At 41.7% G+C, this 18,094-nt stretch overlaps 1 protein-coding gene across 1 annotated transcript in view; it reads left to right on the forward strand.

The window, feature by feature from the left end:
* The window catches only part of SNTB2 (syntrophin beta 2), a 126,055-nt gene that overhangs the window by 93,816 nt on the left and 14,145 nt on the right, over positions 1-18,094 (forward strand). The window contains exon 5 of the mRNA XM_002826582.6: positions 7,285-7,481. Within this exon, the coding sequence (XP_002826628.4) occupies positions 7,285-7,481 (197 nt within the window). The remainder of the gene's footprint in view (positions 1-7,284; positions 7,482-18,094) is intronic.

An 18,094-nucleotide genomic window follows, 5' to 3' on the forward strand; every position in this document is an offset into this window, starting at 1 on the left:
ATTGTAGTTCAAAATCAAATAACATCCTTAGAGTAATGTAAATTAACCATGAGCTGCCATTTATATTGGATTGCACATTTACAGATTCTTCAAAACCAGAGCTCTGTACGTGAATGGGTTTTAATAGCTGATAGTTCAGGCCAATGAGGAGTAAGTAAAGCATGAAAGTGATAAATGAAGAGGATTTTTATTTTACACATTTCTTGAGATTAAAGCCAGATACATGACACAGGTAGAAAGACACTGGTTTTATAGGTGCTCTGGATTTTTCAGGATATGGATTTTGTTGTCTTTTCCTATAAGCTTTCTTTGGAAGAGAAAAAATATCTCAAAAAAAAAAAAAGTGTGGTGACCTTAGAATGTGGAATATTGAGTAGTGCTGTGCTTATGGGACTTGTGGGGCAAAAGCTGCCAAAATGCCTTTGCATGAACTCATCTGGCCTCTCCACAAAAGGGGGGCCTTTTTGCAGTGTTCCCAACCAACCGCTGCTCAGCGAGAGTCCAGCATCTGGTTTGAATTAGATTCCTTTTGCCAAATATTTCATAATCAAATCTGTAGGAAAAAATTCTCTTAGATTTTATGTTTTTTAATGTCTGTTTTGGGATTAGCATTCAAACTGAATATGATAGAATATCTATTGCTCTCCCCAACACTTTGTCTTACTTGGATCCTATGTGGAGTAATTTTGAAACTTATTTAACTCTTTCTGAGGTAGCTAATGTTAAATTGGCATGTTGGTGTTTTGGGAATCAGCTCAGTAAAGCAGTTCTCAAAGTATACTTCATGGATCTCTGCGGATCCCCTTTTCAGGGGCCTTGTGAGTTCAAAGCTATTTTCATAGTAATACTAAAATGTAATTTGCTTTTTTTCATATTGTTGACATTTACACTGAGGATGTGTAAAATTGCTGGCACCTTAGCATGAATCAAGGCAGTTGGCACCAAACTGTATTGGGAGTCATTGTATCCGTCCCCACGTGGACTTGCAGAGGAAAAAAAAATGCCAGTTTAACTTCAAAATGTCTGCTGAAATAGTAAAAAATATTAATTTTATTTAATCTTGACCTTTGAGTATTCATCTTTGTAACATTCTGTGTGATGAAACGGGAAGTACTCATGGAGCACTTCTGCTGCATACTGAAGAATGACTGTTGTCTCAAGGAAAAGCACACGTGTGATTGAATTCTCAGCTGAACTCTATGCTTTTTCATGGAAACATCATTTTTTACTTGAAAGAATGACTGATTGACAAACACGTTTAGTGAGACTTGGGTATTTGTCACATCACCAAAATAAGTCTGTAACTTGAGGAAAACACTGATAGTATTTGTTGCCAATGATAAAATTGTAGCTTTCAAGCAAAAATTAGAATGCTGGAAAACTCATATCTGCTACTGTGAGCTTGACAGCTTCCCAGTACTTGCTTTTCTGGAGAGATTAGTGGTAATACCAAATGAGATTTTTTTTATCTTTTATATTGAACCATTTTTAACATGGAAAATCTATGTAACTCAGTGAACAAATATTTTTCCAAATGAATGATATATGATGTTGCAAAATTATGCATGCATAAAAAAGATCCATTGAAATTTCAAGGGAAACCAGTTGATTTTTAATGTAAACATGATACAGAAACTATTGATAAGGTTTCAAATTCCACATTGCAATTAATCTTTACCAAACCACTTGTTGAGTTTTGGTTCTGTGGACAGAAGGCTATCCACATGATCTGAATGGGCTATTAAAATACTCTTCCCTTTTCCAACTACATATCTATGTGAGGCTGTAACTGCGTATTACAATAGAATGCTGAAGCAGATGTCAAAATTCAGCTATTTTTAAGCTAGACATTGAAGAGATTTTATTTATTTCTCTTTGATGTACATTCCTCACCAAATTTGAAAAAATCCTGTATAGAAAACATTGTCAGGTGAGTAAATCCTTATAAATGAGGTAATATTTTGTTCTGTTACACTGATCTACTTAATACTTCTTTAAAATAGGGAAAATATAAAAAGTGAGGCCAGGAGTGGTGGCTCATGCCTGTAATCCCTGCTCTTTGGGAGGCCGAGGCATGTGGATCGCTTGAGCCCAGGAGTTCAAGATCAGCCTAGGCAACATAATGAGACCTTATCTCTACACAAAATACAAAAATGAGCCAGGCACGGCGGCACGCGCCTATTGTCCCAACTACTTGGGAGGCTGAGGTGGGAGGATCACTTGAGCTCGGGAGTTCAAGATCAGCCTGGGCAACATAATGAGACCACATCTCTACACAAAATATAAAAATGAGCTGGGCATGGTGGTGCATGCCTATAGTCCTAGCTACTCAGGAAGCTGAGATGGGAGGATTGTTTGAACCGGGTAGGTGGAGGTTGCAGTGAGGCAACACTGTGCTACTGTACTCCAGTCTGGGAGACAGAGTGAGACCCTGTCTCAAAATGAAAATTAAAAAAAAGAAAATATAAAAAGTGAATAGATTAAACTATGAAGCAAAATACTGAATAGTTTCATGACCTTAAGGAAAATTACTTTTCTTATGGTTTTCCTATATGTATGCTTCACTGTTTTTTGTAGGGTTTTTTGTTTTTTGTTTTTTGTTTTTTTTTTTGAGATGGAGTCTTGCTCTGTCACCCAGGCCAGAGGGCAGTGGTGCAATCTTGACTCACTGCAACCTCCGCCTCCTGGGTTCAAGCGATTCTCCTGCCTCAGCCTCCCCAGTAGCTGGAATTACAGGTGTGCACCACCATGCCCGGCTCATTTTTGTATTTTTAGTAGAGATGGGGCTTCGTCATGTTGGCCAGGCTGGTCTCAAACTCCTGACCTCAGGTGATCCACCCGCCTTGGCCTCCCAAAGAGCTGGGATTACAGGCATAAGCCACCACACCCAGCCAATATTGCAGTCTTATGTATTCCCTAAGAAGCCTCACCATCTTTTTGGGGGAGGGGGTGATTTCAATCTGGGCACTAAGGACACTTCTTGCTGTTGGGTTGGTTATTGTTTATTGATGGACAGAGGTGGGAAATGGTGTGTGTGTGTGTGTGTGTGTGTGTTAAAAAACTCATAATGTGTGCTCACTTCGGCAGCACATATACTAAAACAAACTCATAACATGGATGACAGAGCCTTAGCAGATAAATTTTTAATTTAAAAAACTCAAAAATTTACCATCTAATTATTTTTAAGTGTACAGTAGTTTAGTGTTTACTATATGCACATTGTTGTGTAGCGGATCTCTAGAACTTTATCTTGCAAAACAGAAACTTTATATCTATTGAACAACAATTCTCCATTTCCATCTCTCCCTCAACCCCTGATAACCACATTCTACCTTCTGTTGTTATGAGTATGATTACCTTGGATACCTCATGTAAGTAGACTTCATGTAGTATTTGTCTTTTTGTGACTGGCCAAGTGTGGTAGATTATGACAGTATTTCCTTTTTTAGGCTGAAAAATATGTTCCATTGTATATTTATACCAAATTGTCTTTATCCTTTCTTTTGTCAGTGGACATTTAAGTTGCTTCCATCTCTTGGCTATTGTGGATAATGCTGTAGTGAACATAGGTGTGCAAATATCTTCAAGATCTTGTTTTGAGATCTTTTGGATATATACCAAGAAGTGGGTCCTTTGCCCTTTTTTTTTTTTGAGACGGAGTCTCGCTCTGTCACCCAGGCTGGAGTGCAGTGGCACAATCTCGGCTCACTGCACGCTCCGCCTCCCGGGTTCACGCCATTCTCCTGCCTCAGCCTCCCGAGCAGCTGGGACTACAGGCTCCTGCCACCATGCCCGGCTAATTTTTTGTGTTTTTTTAATAGAGACAGGGTTTCACTGTGTTAGCCAGGATGGTCTCAATCTCCTGACCTCGTGATCCGCCCACCTCAGCCTCCCAAAGTGCTGGGATTACAGGTGTGAGCCACCATGCCCGGCTGTCCTTTGCCCATTTTTTAACTGGGTGGTTTTCTTATCATTCAGTTTTAAGAGTTCTTTATATATTTTGGATACCAGTCCTCTATCAGATATGTGTTTCCAAAATTTTTTTGTCTGCGGCTTGTCTTTTCATTCTCTCTCTCTTTTTTTTTTTTGAGACTGAGTCTCGCTCTGTTGCCCAGGCTGGAGTGCAGTGGCGCAATCTTGGCTCACTGTAAGCTCTGCCTCCTGGGTTCATGCCATTCTCCTCCCTCAGTTTCCCAAGTAGCTGGGACTACAGGGGCCTGCCACCATGCCCGGCTAATTTTTTGTATTTTTGGTAGAGACAGGGTTTCACCGTGTTAGTCAGGATGGTCTCAATCTCCTGACCTTGTGATCCGCCCGCCTCGGCCTCCCAAAGTGCTGGGATTACAGGCATGAGCCACCGCATCCAGCCTCATTCTCTTAACAGTATTTTTTGCAGATCAGAAGTTTTTAATTTTAGTGAAGTCTAGCTTACCAATTTTTTTCTTCAGAGATTGTGCTTTTGATGTTATATCCTTTTAAATCATCTAGAGTTGCTCCTATGTTATAGATTTTTTTATTTATTTATTTATTTTTTGAGACGAAGTCTCGCTCTTGTCCCCCAGGCTGGAGTGCAATGGCGCGATCTCGGCTCACTGCAACCTCCGCCTCTTGGGTTCAAGCGATTCTCCTGTCTCAGCCTCCTGAGTAGCTGGGATTGCAGGCATCCACTACCGCGCCAGGCTAATTTTTGTAGAAATTTTAGTATTGTGTTTTACACTTAGGTCAAAGATCCATTTTGAGTTAATTTTTGTGAAAAGTATGTAAGGTCTGCTTTTTTTTTTTTTTTTTTTTTTTTTTTTTTTTGCATATGGATGTCTACTTATTTCTAGCAGCATTTGTTGAAAAGACAGACGATTCTTGGCTGGGCATGGTGGCTCACGCCTGTAATCCCAGCACTTTGGGAGGCCGAGGCAGGCAGATCACCTGAGGTCAAGACCAGCCTGGCCAACATGGTAAAACCCTGTCTCTACTAAAAATACAAAAATTAGCTGGGTATGGTGGCAGGAGCCTGTAATCCCAGCTATTTGGGAGACTAAGGCAGGAGAATTGCTTGAACCCAGGAAGCGGAGGTTGCAGTGAGCTGAAATCGTGCCATTGTGCTCCAGCCTGAGCGAGAAGAGCAAGACTCCATCTTAAGAAAAAAAAGAAAGAAAGAAAAGACCATTCTTTCTCCATTGAGTCACCTTTGTTTCTCTCTCTCTTTTTTTTTTTTTTTTTTTTTTTTGAGAGGAAGTCTCGCTCTTGTTGCCTAGGCTGGAGTGCAGTGGCGCGATCTTGGCCACTGCAACCTCCACCTCCCGGGTTCAAGCGATTCTCCTGCCTCAGCCTCCCGAGTAGCTGAGATTACAGGCGCCCACCACCATGCCTGGCTGATTTTTGTATTTTAGTAGAGACGGGGTTTTACCATGTGGGCTAGGCTGGACTTCACGGTGGCTCATGCCTGTAATTCCAGCACTCAGGGAGGCCCAGGCAGGCAGATCACCTGAGGTCAGGAGTTCAAGACCAGCCTGGCTAACATGGTGAAACCTCGTCTCTACTAAAAATACAAAAAAAAAAAAGTGCTGGGATTATAGACATGAGCCACCACTCCCGGCCTGAATCATCATTGTTTCTCTGTCAAAGATCAGTTGACTGTATTTGTGTGGGTTTGTTTCTGGGCTGTCTATTCTGTTCCATTGATCAATTTGTTTGTTCTTTTGCCAATTCCACACTGTTTTGATTACTGTAGTTTTATAGTAAGTCAAAGTTGAGTGGTGCCAGTATACAGATTTATTTTCAACTTTTGTTCTTTAGTATTATGTTGACTATCTGAGTCTTTTGAGTTTCCATACAAACTTTGGAATCAGTTTACCAGTATCTACAAAATAACTTGCTGGGATTTTAATGGGATGGCATTGAATCTGTAGATCACCTAAAAGAGAATTGACATCTTAATATGAAGTCTTTCTACCCATGAACGTAAAATATCTCTTGGTTTATTTACATCATCTTTGCTTTCTTTCAGGAAAGTTTTGAAGTTTTTCTCATAGAGATTCTATACATATTTTGTTGGACTTATGCTTAAGCATTTCATTTTATGGTAACTGACATAAATGGTATGTTTTTAATTTCAGATTTCAGTTGTTCAGAGCAACTGACTTTTGTATATTAATCTTATATCCTGCAACATTGCTATAATTGCTTATCAGTTTTAGGAGTTGTGTACAGGGTCTCACTCTGTTGCCAAAGCTGGAATACAGTGGCATAATCATGGCTCATGGCAGCCTCAACCTCCTGGGCTCAAGCAACCTTCTACCTCAGCCTCCCAAGTAGCTGGGACCACAGGTGCACACCACCATGCTGAGCTTTTTTTGTTTTGTTTTTTGTTTTGTTTTTTTTTTGTAAAGACAGGTCTCTGTGTTGCCCAGGTTGGTCTCAAAATCCTGGGCTCCAGTGATCCTTCTGCCTCAGCCTGTGAAAGTGCTGGGATTACAGGTGTGAGTCACTGCATGCATCCAGATTTCCTTTGTCTATTTTGGGGGATTTTTAAAATGTACACAGTCATGTCATTTGCAAACAAAGACAGTTTTATTTATTTTGGAATCATTTTTTTCACATAACATTTCTTCATAGGCCAAGGAATTCTAGAGTCAAATGCAAAAGCAGTATGAATTTTTAGATAAAACCCAACTTTATGTTCACTGTGCATCTTTACTAGCTGCATCTCCCCAGAAGAGATATTCACTGCTTTCTACCATTGGAAGTTCTTTGGTGATTGGACAAGAGATTGATGCTAAAAATTTATATTTTTTAAGCTCTTTGGCTGAAATGTTTGAAATGCAGTTAGCTATCCATTTTTTCTTACAGAAGCATATTTTTCCTCTGAAGTTATTACTGTTAATTTACTTACTTCCTAATCAAAATCATATCTTTTTGATACACATAACCTCTTGGGAACATAGAGGAGCTCATGGAAAATTAGGGCCACGGTTCATCCAGCTCAGTATCTTGGCTAGGCCCAGAGGCTTACGCCTGTAATCCCAGCACTTTGGGAGGCCAAGGCAGAAGGATTATTTGAGCCCAGGAGTTCAAGACTGGTATCTTGTCTGACTGTGACACCAGGGGTCATTTTATGGGAAAACAGAATGGTCTGTATTTCACAGTCTATAATCTTACTTTGAAATGTCTATATCCAAAAGCTGCTGATTGCTTTTATAAGTTTCTGCTTATCAATGAGCACAAATTCCTGACATTTTTGTCTGATAATGTAGTTACTTTTGATCTCTGCTCTGTTTGTGGTCCTAGGTTGGTTCATTCTGGCTCTGGATGTCGATCCCCCTCCCTTGGATCTGACCTTACATTTGCTACCAGGACAGGCTCTCGACAGGGCATTGAGATGCATCTCTTCAGGGTGGAGACACATCGGGATCTGTCATCCTGGACCAGGATACTTGTTCAGGGTTGCCATGCTGCTGCTGAGCTGATCAAGGAAGTCTCTCTAGGTAGAAATGCTGACTTTTTATTTCTAGTAGTAATTAAATGGAACTGTTATACAGTCATGTGCTGCATCATGACATTTCAGTCAGTGATGGATTGCATATATGACAGCAATCCCCTCAGATTATAATACTGTATTTTTACTATACCTTTTCTAAGTGTACATATGTTAAGACACACAAATGCAGCCTGGGCAACATGGTGAAACCCCGTCTTTACTTTAAAAAAAAAAAAGAAGGCCGTGCGCAGTGGCTCACCCCTATAATCCCAGCACTTTGGGAGGCCGAGGCGGGTGGATTGCCTGAGCTCAGGAGTTAGCGACCAGCCTGGGCAACCCAGTGAAACCCTGTCTGTACTAAAACACAAAAAATTAGCCAGGCATGGCAGCATGCGCCTGTAGTCCCAGCTGTTCGGGAGGCTGAGGCAGGAGAATTGCTTGAACTCAGGAGGCGAGGTTGCAGTGAGCCGAGATCATGCCACTGCACTCCAGCCTGGGTGACAGAGTGAGACTCTGTCTCAAAAACAAACACATAAAAACAAACCTGAGGGTGGTGGTGTGCACCTGTAGTCCCACCTACTCGGGAGGCTGAGTGAGTTGAGATCATACCACTGCACTCCAGCCTGGGCAACCAGAGTGAAACCCTGTCTCAAAAAAAAAAAAAAAAAAAAAAAAGATACACAAATGCTTACCATCGTCTTACAGCTGCCTACAGTATTCAGCACAGTAACATACTATATAAGTTTGTAGCCTAAGAGCAATAGGCAATACCATAGAGCTTAGGTGTATAGTGGGGTGTGCCATCTAGGCTTATGTAAGTACACTCTGTGATGTTCATACAATCATGAAATCATCTCATGATGCATTACGCATTTCTCCAAACATATTCTTGTCATTAGGTGATGCATGACTGTACCATAATCTGTTTTAAAGTAAAACTATTATCATTCGTGCCAGACTTAAAAATGTGCTAAAATATGGCAGCTAAAAGTGATAATGATAGAAAGAAACCTAGTTTCTCTATTTTATTAGCAAAGTTTTTTTAAGCCTGGTATATGACTCAAAGCACATTTATAATACCGTATGTACAACATGACATTTTTATAGTTCATCTCTTTTTTTTTTTTTTAGAGTGGAGATCTCTATCACCCAGGCTGGAGTCCAGTGGCATGATCCATCATAGCTCATTGCAGCAGCTTTGAGCTTCTATTTATTTATTTGTTTAAAGAGACAGGATCTAGCTCTGTCACCCAGGCTGGAGTGCAGTGATGTGATCCGAGCTCACTGTAGCCTTGAACTCTCCTGTGTTTAAGTGATTCTCCCTCAAGCCTCCCGAGTAGCTGGGACTACAGGTGCCCACCACAGCACCCAGCTAATTTAAAAAAAAAAGAATTTTTTTTTTTTAGTAGAGGTGGGCCTCGCTTTGTTCCTCAGGCTGGTCTCAAATTCTCTTGGCCTCAAGAGATCCTCCTGCCTCAGTTTCCCAAAGTGCTGGGATTCCAGGCGGTGGCACCTAGCCTTTTCAGTTTACTTATTTATTTTTTTGAGATGGAGTCTCACTCTGTCGCCCAGGCTGGAGTGCAGTGGCATGATCTTGGCTCACTGCAACCTCCGCCTCCCAGGTACAAGCTATTCTCCCCCCTCAGCCTTCCGAATAGCTGGGATTACAGGCACCTGCCATCATGCCCAGCTAAGTTTTGTATTTTTAGTAGAGACGGGGTTTCACCATATTGGCCAGGCTGGTCTTGAACTTCTGACCTCAGGTGATCCACCCACCTTGGCCTCCCAAAGTGCTGGTATTACAGGCGTGAGCCACCACGCCTGGCCTTCGGTTTATTTATTTATTTTTTTAGAGATGAGGTCTTACTGTGTTGCCCAGGCTGGTCTCAACTCCTGGCCTCAAGCTATTCTCCGGTCTTAGCCTCCTGAGTAACTGGGATTATAGGCACAAGCCACTGTGCCAGACCAGTTGTCATTTAATCTGCATTTAATAGTGTAAGGACTAGCCAGGCAAGGTGGCTTATACCTGTAATCCCAGCTACTTGGGAGGCTGAGGCAGGAGGATTGCTTGAGGCCAGGAGTTTTAAGACCAGCCTGAGCAATATATTGAGGACCCCATCTCTACAATAAAAAATGAAACTGGGTACACTGGCTCACGCCTGTAATCCTAGCACTTTGGAAGGCTAAGGCTGGCACATTGTTTGAGCCCAGGAGTTTGAGACCAGCCTGGGTAACATGGTGAAACCTCATCTCTACTAAAAATACAAAAATTTAGCTGGGAGTGGTGACACACATCTGTAGTCCCAGCTACTCAGGAGGCTGGGGTAGGAGGATCACCTGAGCCAGGAACTCAAGGCTGCAGTGGGCTGTGATAGCGCCATGGCACTCCAGCCTGGGTGATGGGAGCCAGAACCTGTCTCAAAATAAATAAATTAATTTAATTAAATGAAAAAAAAAATAGCCAGACATAGTGGCACTCACTGTAGTCTCAGCTGCTCAGGTGGCTAAGGTAGGAAAATTGCTTGAGCCCATTTCAGGGCTGTAGTGCACGATGATCAAGCCTGTGAATAGCCACTGTACTCCAGCCTGGACAACATAGTGAGACCTTGTCTCTTAAAAGAAAAAATAATGTAAGGACTCATTTACCAAGTACTAGATACATGGACTCTCCAGAAGATTGAAATCTAAGTTGTGGATAGGCGCCCTTAAAAGATGAGTATCTAGCAAGCTTATGGCTATGGAAAAATAAAGGATTTGAAATAGGAGTTACTCTACAAAAGTTTGAAAATGTGTGCCCAACACTTACTCAAGTAAGTATCTAAAGGAAATAAGGCTGGTTTCTTTCCATTGTGGAAGCGCCCTCTTGTGGTTAGTTGTCATGAATTTGGAGTATTGTTTTTTATATATATTTACATATATGTATACATAAAGATATTTGCAAATTTTTTTTCTTTTTTTAAAATTGTTTTTGGCTTTGGACAAAATAAAAACCTTTATTTAAAAATACAGGCTGGGGCTGGATGCAGTGGCTCATGCCTGTAATCCCAGCACTTTGAGAGGCCAAGGAGGGCAGATCACTTGAGGTCAGGAGTTCCAGACCAGCCTGGCCAAGATCGTGAAACCCCATATCTACTAAAAATACAAAAGTTAGCCAGGAGTGATGGCAGGCGCCTATAATCCCAGCTACTCGGGAGGCCAAGGCATGAGAATTGCTTGAACACGGGAGGCGGATGTTGCAACAAGCCAAGATCATGCCATTGCCCTCCAAGCTGGGAGAAAGAGTGAGACTGTTTCCAAAAATAGAAATGCTGGAAGTGGTGGCTTATGCCTGTAGTCCCAGCACTTTGGGAGACCGAGGCAGGCAGATCACTTGAGGCCAGGAGATCGAGACCAGCCTGGCCATCATAGTGAAACACCGTCTCTACTAAAAATACAAAAATTAGCTGGGCATAGTGGCGCATGCCTGAAGTCCCAGCTACTCGGGAGGCTGAGGCACAAGAATTGCTTGAACCTGGGAGGCGGAGTCTGCAGTGAGCTATTATCACACCACTGCACTCCAGCCTGGGCAACAGTGGGAAACTCTGTCTCAAAAAAATATATATATATGTATTGTGCCAAGCACAGTAGTTCACGCTTGTAATTCCAGCACTTTGGGAGGCTGAGGTGGGCGGATCACTTGAGCCCAGGAGTTCAAGACCAGCCTGGGCAACATGGTGAAACCTCATCTCTATTGAAAAGAAAAAAGAGTAAATGAGGTTTAAAAAAAAATACAGTATTGTAGGTGAGGCATGGTGGCTTACTGGGATCACACTGGGATGCTCTGTGTTCCTGTGGACAGTCGAGGGGTCAGGCCAACACACTCATGCCCTTTGCTACCATCTGGGGTCACTGTATTGTCCTCAAGAATTCAAGGGGATATGCTCCCCAAAATCAAGAGTGCAACTTGGATTTTCAGCATTTTTTAGTTCATGTTGTTTCTTTGGTGTCTAGCAGCTAACTTTCATTTTGCAGGATAAAGCTTCCCAGGTTCATAGTTGTTTAAATATGATGGCTAGAGGAAAGGAAGAGTGAGGGCCAGCTGGTCCTTATATTTTTAAATAGACAAAAGAAACATATTTTTTGGTAATTTTAAACTTTTTTGTTCTTATTCACAGCTGTATTTTTTAAAATCAACTTCCCTTTAAAGCCATACAGCTGTATTTTAATATTACCTTGGTAACTGTTAGAATAGCTATTATTCAAAAGACAAAAAATAACAGATGCTGGTGAGGATGCAGAGAAAAGTAAACTCTTATACACTGTTGGTGGGAATGTAAATCAGTATAGCCATTACGGAAAACAGTATGAATATTTCTCAAAAAGCTGAAAATAGAACTACTGTATGATCTAGCAATCCTACTATTGAGTATTTATCCAAAAGAAGAGAAATCAGCATATGAGAAGTATACCTGCACCTCCATGTTTATTGCAGCACTATTCACAATAACAAAGATACAGAATCAACCTAAGTGTCCATCAGCGGACAGATGGATTAAGAAAATATGGTATATATACACAATGGGATACTATTTGGCCATAAAAAATAATGCAGTCATGTCATTTGTAGCAACATGGATGGAATCGGAGGTCATTATGTTAAGTGAAATAAAGCAGGCATAGAAAGACAAATATGGCATGTTCTCACTTATATGGGAGCTAAAAAAGTGGCCAGGCGTGGTGGCTCACGCCTATAATCCCAGCACTTTGGGAGGCCGAGGCAGGTGGATCACCTGAGGTCAGGAGTTCAAGACCGGCCTGACCAACATGGAGAAACCCCGTCTCTACTAAAAATACAAAATTAGCCAGGCGTGGTGATGCATGCCTGTAATCCCTGCTACTCGGGAGGCTGAGGCAAGAGAATTGCTTGAACCTGGGAGGCGGAGGTTGCGGTGAGCCAAGATCGCACCATTGCACTCCAGCCTGGGCAACAAGAGCTAAACTCTGTCTCAAAAAAAAAAAAAAAAGTTGATCTCATGGATGTAGACAGTACAAGATAAATACCAGAGGTTGGGATGGGTGTGTTGTGAGGGGCTATGAAGAAGGGTTGGTTAATGGGTATAAACATACAATTAGAAAGAAGGAATAAGTTCTAATGTTCAAGAGCAGAGTATGGTGACTATAGTTAACAATAATGCATTGTATAATTCAAATAGAAGAAAGGACTTAAAATGTTCCCAACACATAGAATTGTTAAATATTCAATGTGATGGATACCCTAAATCCCTTGACTTGATCATTACACATTTTACACATGTGACAAAATATCAGGTGACAAAATATCAGGTAACAAAATATCGCATGTACCCCTAAGATATATACAAATATTACATATTAATATAAAAAAGATTACACTGTGGTTCGTACCTATAATCCCAGCACTTTGGGAGGCTGAGGCAGGTAGATCACTTGAGCTCAGCCTGGGCAACATGGCGAAACCCCGTCTCTACAAAAAATAAAAAAATTACCCAGGCCTGGTGGTGTGTGCCTGTAGTCCCAGTTACTCAGGAGGCTGAGGTGGGAGGGTTGCTTGAGCCCGAGAGGTCAAGGATTCAGTGAGCTATGATTACGTCACTGCACTCCAGCCTGGGCAACAGAACAAGACCCTGTCTCAAAAGAAAAAAAAAATTGTTGGGAGATTCAGAACTGTCTGTTAAAACTATAGTTGGCAAAAAGAAATCAGTTAAGCTGTTCCTTGTCTCTATGTTTTGGTTATAGTTTACCCATCTAGAAACATTTCAATGAATACCTACAAAATGTGATGAGTAAATGCAATACATAATCTTCCTAATGTTCATTTAGTTTTAACCTTGATTAGGCTATAGTTACAGTAGAGCTAATCAGTGATCCCTCTGGTACAGAAGGACTTTCTCCTGCTTGCAAATATGAACTTCAAAATGAGTAGGCATAGAATGCAGCTCTCTTCCTCAAGTACATAAAGCCATTTCCATTTGTCACAGGATTTGAAACTATTTTAAAAATTGTATAGTATACTTTTAAAGGCTTATTTTCATCATACCAATTATTTAAGCCATTAAAGTTTTTAAGTCATACAAGAACTTTATGAAGGTACTTTATATGTCTGTAGTTTTGATGATATGAAGACTGAGAAGCAGTAAATATAGGTAGGAATTACGTTAATAAAAAAGAAGTAAATCTAGGAGAAGAGAAGAAAAACAGGCATTTAAAAGGATTTATATTGTTAAAATATATGAAGAAACAGTTTTCTGTGACCATATTGTTCACCATTTCTTAGAAATTATCTTGAGTCCTTTTTACTCATCTATTTGGCAAATATTTTTCAGTATATATTCTGTGCTTTTACTAGCTATAATAAAATAAGGTAAGCATAGCGCCTATTTTTCAAGTAGGAAGGACAGAAACCAAAAGAATAATAGGTATGTATCAGGATTGTCATAAGGCATAAATGAAATACAGGCATCATCTAACCTTCACACGCAACTCTCTGGGGCAGATGTTGTCACCTGCATTTTCAAGATATGGGAACTGGTGTTAGTATGGTTAAGACTTGAATTGGGGCCTTTTTGGGCTCCAAAACTAGAGCTTTAAGCCCTGAAATTTCTCTAAATGACTCATACTTATGACCAGGTTAAATTTCTGAAGGACATACAATATCAGTCTAATTTGTTAAGTTAATACATATTTACTGAATGTTTTAGTATTTATCAAGTGCTGTGCTTTGTAATAAAAGAAAAATAAGATGTACTTCATGCCTTTGAGCAAATAGCAATAAGAGAACACAGTGTCATGTTCTTTTCTGTGACCCTGGGCATGATGAGCCTGTTGCTTATACCTGATGGGCTGGCTTTTCCTATGTGCAGTCACTGGGAAAGATGCTCCAGCCTTTCTCTGAGACAGTTCTGGGCTGTCAGGCCAGGTCTAACCTGAGAGACCTACTCCCTTCTGAGTTGCTCTGAGTAACACACACAGTCCTATGGCTGCTAGAGAGATGGGCCAAGGGACTTGCTGGAAACACTAGATAGAGCCCCCCAGAGCCCCAGAAACAGGACCTGTAGCATAGAACTCTGCCATTAGGTTCTTTGTCCCTCATGACACACTGATAACCACCAGCAGTTCTCATTTAAAAAAACACATAGTTGGCCCAGCGCTGTGGCTTATGCCTGTAATCTTAGCACTTTGGGAGGCCAAGGCAGGAGGATTACTTGATACCAGAGTTCGAGACTAGCTTGGGTAACACAGCAAGACCCCATCTCTATTTTAAAAAAATGAGCTGGGCATGGTGGCATGCACCTGTGGTCTTAGCTATTTGGGAGACTGAGGCAAGATAATCACTTGAGCCCAGGAGTTTGAGATGGCAGTGAACTATGATCACACCACTGCACTCCAGCTTAGGCAACAGAATGAGACCCTGTCTCTAAAGAAAATAAAAATAAAAAATAAATAAAATAAGCCTGGGCAACAGAGTAAGACCGTGTATCTACGAAAAATTTTGAAAGTTAGCCAGGCATGGTGACACATGCCTATAGTCCCAGCTACTCAGGTGGCTGAAATGGGAGGATTGCTTAAGCCCTGCAGGTCCAGGCTGCAGCACTGCACTCCAGCCTGGGCGACAGAGTGAGACCCTGTCTCAAAAATAAATAAATAGGCTGGGCATGGTGGCTCACGCCTGTAATCCTAGCACTTTGGGAGGCCAAGGCGGGCGGATCATGAGGTCAGGAGATCGAGTCCATGCTGACTAACACAGTGAAACCCCGTCTCTACTAAAAATACAAAAAATTAGCAGGGCATGGTGGCAGGTGCCTGTGTGGTGGCAGGCACCTGTAGTCCCAGCTACTCAGGAGGCTGAGGCAGGAGAATGGCAAGAACCCAGGAGGCAGAGCTTGTAGTGAGCCGAGATCGCGCTATTGCACTCCAGCCTGGGCGACAGAGCAAGACTCTGTCTCAAAAAAATAAATACATAGACACAAAATGGATAACATATACACTGGTTGTACTATCTACACAAAGTGGATAAATACAACACTGGTTGTATTTACCAGTGTTCACCTTATTAAATATATATATTATATATATATATATATATATATATATATTTTTTTTTTTTTTTTTTTGAGATGGAGTTTCACTCTTGTTGCCCAGGCTGGACTGCAATGGCACGATCTTGGCTCACTGCAACCTCCGCCTCCCAGGTTCAAGCGATTGTCCTGCCTCAGCCTCCTGAGTAGCTGGGATTACAGGTGCCCACCACCATGCCCAGCTAATTTTTCTTTTTTTTTTTTTTTTTTTTTTTTTGCATTTTTAGTAGAGACGGGGTTTCACCCTGTTGGCCAGGCTGATCGTGAACGCCTGACCTCAGGTGATCCACCCACCTCAGTCTCCCAAAGTGCTGGGATTAAAGGCATGAGCCACTGCGCCCGGCCCAGTGTTCACCTTATTATAACACCAATTTTTTGATTTATTATTTATTGAGCAAGTTTTCCTCCTAGCTTTATTAAATTACTATCAGGGAGCTTCATAGAAAGCCATCTCTAATGTATGTTTTATACTTAATAACATCCCCGTGGTGTGAAAAAGCCAATGCCCCACCCCATAACCCCCAACTTAGGAATCTGAGAAGTAGTAGTCAGAGCAGTAGAAGGAAAACCAGGATTGGTGGGGATGGTAAGGGTCATGGAAACCAGAGGAAGAGTATTTCAAGGGAGGAAAAGTCAGTAGGAGTAAATGTATCAGTTGGGATTATTTATGCTAAAAATAATAGGACATGGCCACTAAAACTAGAATAAATATTAAATATCTTGCATAAAAGAGAGCAAGAGTGAAAGAGAGAGGGGCCTTCTCTTCCTAGTCATAGATCTTTTCAATCTGATTGAGTCAGTTTGGCTTATATGTCCAGTCTGAACCAGAACAGTCCCCAGGGGAAACCCATGCTTTGATTGGCCCAGAAGCTGTCTATCCATAAGTCGGGAGTACCCTTCCCTGAAACACATTAGGACACAGTAAAAACCTGAATAAAATTGGGGTTTGCCTGTAAAGAAGAATAGAGAAATAGAATCTGATAGCCAATAATTAATACTATAAGTGCCAAGTAGGATGAGGCTGAAAAAGCAGGTTGGATTTAGCAATATGGAGATAATTGATGCCCTTGGGGAGAGATGCAAAACGATGTGATGGCAGTGGCAGATTGCAGAGGTCTCAGGAGTGGATGTGAGGTGAATCATGGGCAAACTGAGTAGATAGCTCTTTCAAGAAGTTTTGATATGAAGAAGAGGAGAGAGGAGGGGTGGTCCTTGGAGGTAAGGTACAGAGTTGAATAGTGGCATTTCTTTTAATAATGAGAGAGGCTTGAGCATTTAAAAAAGTGAATGGGAGGGATCTGATTCAGAGGGATATGTTGAAAACACAAGAGGTGGAAGGAGTAATCAGTCTTGTACAGTTTCTAGGAAGGTGGAGGTAGATACAATCCAAGGCACAGGTGAGGGAGTGCCTTAGCCTGGAAGAGGGACAGATGGAAGAGAAGAAACAACGGAGGGAGATGTAGAGCCTGTCTTGGCTGTTGAAGTGGGCAGTGCCTTTTACTGCTCAGTAATTTGGGCCGTAGACATCCCTGGCTTTTTATCCATCCCTAAATCCAACTGCAGTTATAAGGCCACTTTTATGTTTGAATTTTTATTTTATGTTTTTTGTTTGTTTGTTTATAGAGACACAGTCTCATTCTGTTGCCCAGGCTGGAGTGCAGTGGCACGAACATGGCTCACTGCATCCAGGCTGAAGCAATCCTCCCACCACAGCCTCCCAAGTAACTGGGACTACAGGTGCATGCCACCATGCCTGGCTAATTTTTGTAATTATGGTAGGGATAGAATCTCACTATGTTGCCTAGACTTATCTCAAACTTCTGGCCTCAAGCAGTCCTCCACCTCAGCTTCCCAGAGTGCTGGAATTACAAGCATGAGCCACTGTGCCCAGCCAGTTGTTTGAATTTTTAAAGTTATATCATGCTTGTATCATCAGGAAAAAAAAAATTGTTTTTTGACTAAAGAGCCATCAGTCAGTCCCATACACTGAAACTCTTATCACTATAAAGAATTTTACAGGCTGGGCATGGTGGCTAATGCCTGTAATCCCAGCATTTTGGGAGGCCGAGGAGGGTGGATCACCTATGGTCAGGAGTTCGAGACCATCCAGGCCAACATGGCAAAACCCCATCTCTACTGAAAAAGAAAAAAAAATACAAAAATTAGCAGGGCGTTGTGGTGTGCCCCTGTAGTCCCAGCTACTAGGGAGGCTGAGGCAGGAGAATCATTTGAACCCAGGAGGCAGAGGTTGCAGTGAGCCGAGATCATGCCACCGCACTTCAGCCTGGGCGACAGAGCGAGACTCCATCTAAAATAAAATAAAAGCACCCACCGCAGAGCCCTGTGTTTATGTACCTTCCTCTCTTGATACCTGAAGAACTGTAGTTTTTGATTTTTTTTTTTTTTTTTTTTTGGTGAGACAGAGTCTCGCTCTATCACTCAGGCTGGAGGGCTGGAGGGCTGGAGTGCTGGAGTGCAGTGATGCAATCTCAGCTCACTGCAACTTCTGCCTCCCAAATTCAAGCAA

This window comes from Pongo abelii, chromosome 18 (genome assembly GCF_028885655.2).
Source record: "Pongo abelii isolate AG06213 chromosome 18, NHGRI_mPonAbe1-v2.0_pri, whole genome shotgun sequence".
In the NCBI taxonomy this organism is placed as follows: domain Eukaryota; kingdom Metazoa; phylum Chordata; class Mammalia; order Primates; family Hominidae; genus Pongo; species Pongo abelii.